Source organism: Gekko japonicus, unplaced genomic scaffold (assembly GCF_001447785.1).
Source record: "Gekko japonicus isolate JY-2015 unplaced genomic scaffold, Gekko_japonicus_V1.1 scaffold408, whole genome shotgun sequence".
Lineage (NCBI taxonomy): Eukaryota > Metazoa > Chordata > Lepidosauria > Squamata > Gekkonidae > Gekko > Gekko japonicus.
The window spans coordinates 774,049-776,993 of NW_015163618.1; the positions used below are offsets into that span (position 1 = coordinate 774,049).

Here is a 2,945-nt window from a genome sequence, read left to right on the forward strand (position 1 = left end):
ATGAATTGCTTTTAGATGTTTATTATATCTATTGTTATTATGTTTTGATGATGTTAGCTGCCCTGAGCCTGCCTCGGTGGGGAGGGCGGGGTATAAATTTAAGCAAATAAATAAATAAATATAAAAGAATGAAGTTTGTGCACAAGGATGCCCTGGTCTAATATATTCCAGTAGCACCTTAAAGACCAACAAGATTTCCGGGGCATTAGCGGACAAAGGGAGCTTTGACTCTCCAAAGCTTATATCCTGGAAATCTTGGTGGTATTTAAGGTGCGACTTAACTTGAATCTTATTGGTCTAACCCTGATATCTTACCCTGTTGGCTTGGGAAAGGCCATCTGTGTCTCTGGATTTGTTCGATTACGGTGACAAAGTCATGTGAACCTTCCTTCCCACAGATGTGATGACCCTGTGGTGAAGAAGCTGATGTCCTACCTTGGCAACATTAGCAGGGATGAGAGCACCGTTGTGGAACTAGTCAAGAGACTCTCACAGTTAATGGAAGAGCTCGAGTCCAAAGGGCAAGAAGTGAAAAAACTGGAAATAAATATGGAAGAGGTAAATTCTTTGGTACTGTGCCTTCTTTAAATAAAATCCAATAGGTCCACTGCACAGAGTTGGGTCCAAAGAGCCCCCTATACATAATGGCTGCTGGTCTCATGGTTTTGTTTCATGATCCATAAATTGTCAGAAAGCAATGTTACAGTCTTCTTGCAGGGCTACTTTCAGCTGGGGGGGGCAGAAGTAGGGGTGTGCAGTTTTTTTAACTGATATTTTCCATTTTGGGTCTATTGGACCTGGAAAAAAATTGAGATTCCTGAAAAATCACGGATCCTAATTCCCGTATGGGAATTCCAGGATTTTTCAGATCCAATAAACCCAAAAAGAAAAATACAGGTTAAAAAAAAGCCAGCCTGATCCTGCTCTGACTTCTCTCGCAGCCCGGTTTAAACCACACTGCAGGAGAAGCCAGCCCCAAGCCGAGCCAGCAAGAACAGTCTGTTCCCTGCCGACTCAGCTGATCCTTGGGCTGTTTTCTGCAGTCCCTTTAAACTTTAAAGGGCCTGCAGTAGAAGCCCAACAAACAGCTGAGAAGCGGGAACAGATTGTTGTTTTTGGATTTACACGATAATCCCCAAATATACCCGGGATTTTGTCAAGATTTTTTTCCTGAGAAAACCAAGATATATTTGGGATGCCAAAATATACCTGGAAAATACCGATAAGGTATTTTTTGCATATATTTTCAGCTTGGGTAGATCCAAACGCACACCCCTACTCAGAAGCCTTGATGTGCAGATGGATCTCTCTGTATGGTCCTCTGGATCACAATTAGCCTCTGGGCAAAGGCTTAGTCTAATTTAGAGTAAGCTTGTTATAGTTCCAGAACTCTCTATTTTTGGCTATGGACTTCTCTGTATGGCTCTAAGCATGCATTGTCTTGTGCTATATGCCATATCTTGCTGGCTGCAAGGTGTGATCTTAGCATTTTGAAGTGACATCATTTATATTTCAGATATGTATTTGTAAGTAGATACCATGTAAATAGAGTTTGCATTCCTTGCCCTGTACCACAAATCCTCCCTTTCCCAAACCACCAGTTGTTAAAAGCATCTACAAGGAAGTCCCATGCATATGTGGCATGCTTGCTTTGAGACTTCCTGAAACCCACTACTTTGAAACTTCTCGACTACCACTACAAATCCCTGCTTCCTTTCTCAGTCCTGTGTTGCTTTAAGCATGCAAAAGTCATCCAGCCTAGCAGAGCATCTTGTCTGAATTAACTGAGGAAATAAGCAGAAAGATACCACTTTAAGAATTTCCTGATAATCTGCAAGTCCCAGACAATGCATATACATAATTTCAGGTTTCTGATGTGGAATTATTATAATTATGTTACTATCCCTATTATTAAGTACCAAGCATCTTTGAATCTCTATAACATACAAGGCTTGGGCAGAAATAGCAGCCTATCCCATTATAAATGATACATAAGCCATTTTAGTTAACGTAAGAATTACTGTCATTTTCTGCAGGTAAAATTGGATCTAATCGCACAGTGGTGCTTGTTATTTGTACGGTCAAAATAGCAGCTTAAAAAGACAGTAAAAAGGGGGAGCAAAACAAAAGTCTCTTCAACCACAGGCAGGTCAAGAGTAATAACCACACATATGGATCAATAGCCGTTCCAATCTAAAAGGACAAAGGCCAGGAGATGAAAAAGGCTGCTAACTCAGATTCCTTTTAAAGTGTGTTCCGATACACAGCATCTGTAAATTCAAAGGGCCATCTTCCAAAGGATGTTTAATGAAGGTGTCAGCTTTTGAATGATGGACTGAAGAAAACATGAATAAATTCTAAAGATAAGTTGATACTTTCCCAAGCCCATTGCTATAAAACAAATGCTGGAGAGATAGATACTAATACATGACTTTTGCTGGACAAAAGTAGCATTACTTTCATCCACCAAGAAAGGCACCTTATCTGCATATCGGCAGTTAGCAAGAAACATTTACTGGCAAATTGCCCATTCATTTTTCATCTGCATTAATTACCTTTTTTCAAGGAGCTATCTGAATGTAGATACTGTCTATATTTTTAAAAGATAACATAAAGTAGTAGTTGAACACATATTTGGGCTGCAGCCTGGGAAACCACATAACTAACGTTGTGGAAGTCTTGTCCTGATTTTGATATCCCTGTTATTAGGTACGGAGCATCACTGAATCTAATGTCTGCCTATCTACAGTAGGTCTTCTGACTCTTTGCTGCTAAGTCAGGTCCGTAGCCTGCGTGGGGCCCACGGGGCCTGGCCTCCTCGCTGGTTTTGCGGGCCCCCTCCCCTGCTCCCGCCTCCCAAATCAGCTCTGCCACTGCCGCCGCCTCCTTCTCTGGCCCTGACTGTCAGGGTCCCGGCTCCGGCCACAGCCCTTCCTGCCTTGGCG

General features: G+C 41.9%; 1 protein-coding gene across 1 annotated transcript in view; it reads left to right on the forward strand.

Annotated features, from left to right (window-relative positions):
- The first annotated feature begins 516 nt into the window (after positions 1-516).
- EFCC1 (EF-hand and coiled-coil domain containing 1) overlaps positions 517-2,945 on the forward strand; it is a 19,086-nt gene continuing 16,657 nt past the window's right edge. The window contains exon 1 of the mRNA XM_015407436.1: positions 517-558. Within this exon, the coding sequence (XP_015262922.1) occupies positions 550-558 (9 nt within the window). The 5' untranslated portion in view covers positions 517-549. The remainder of the gene's footprint in view (positions 559-2,945) is intronic.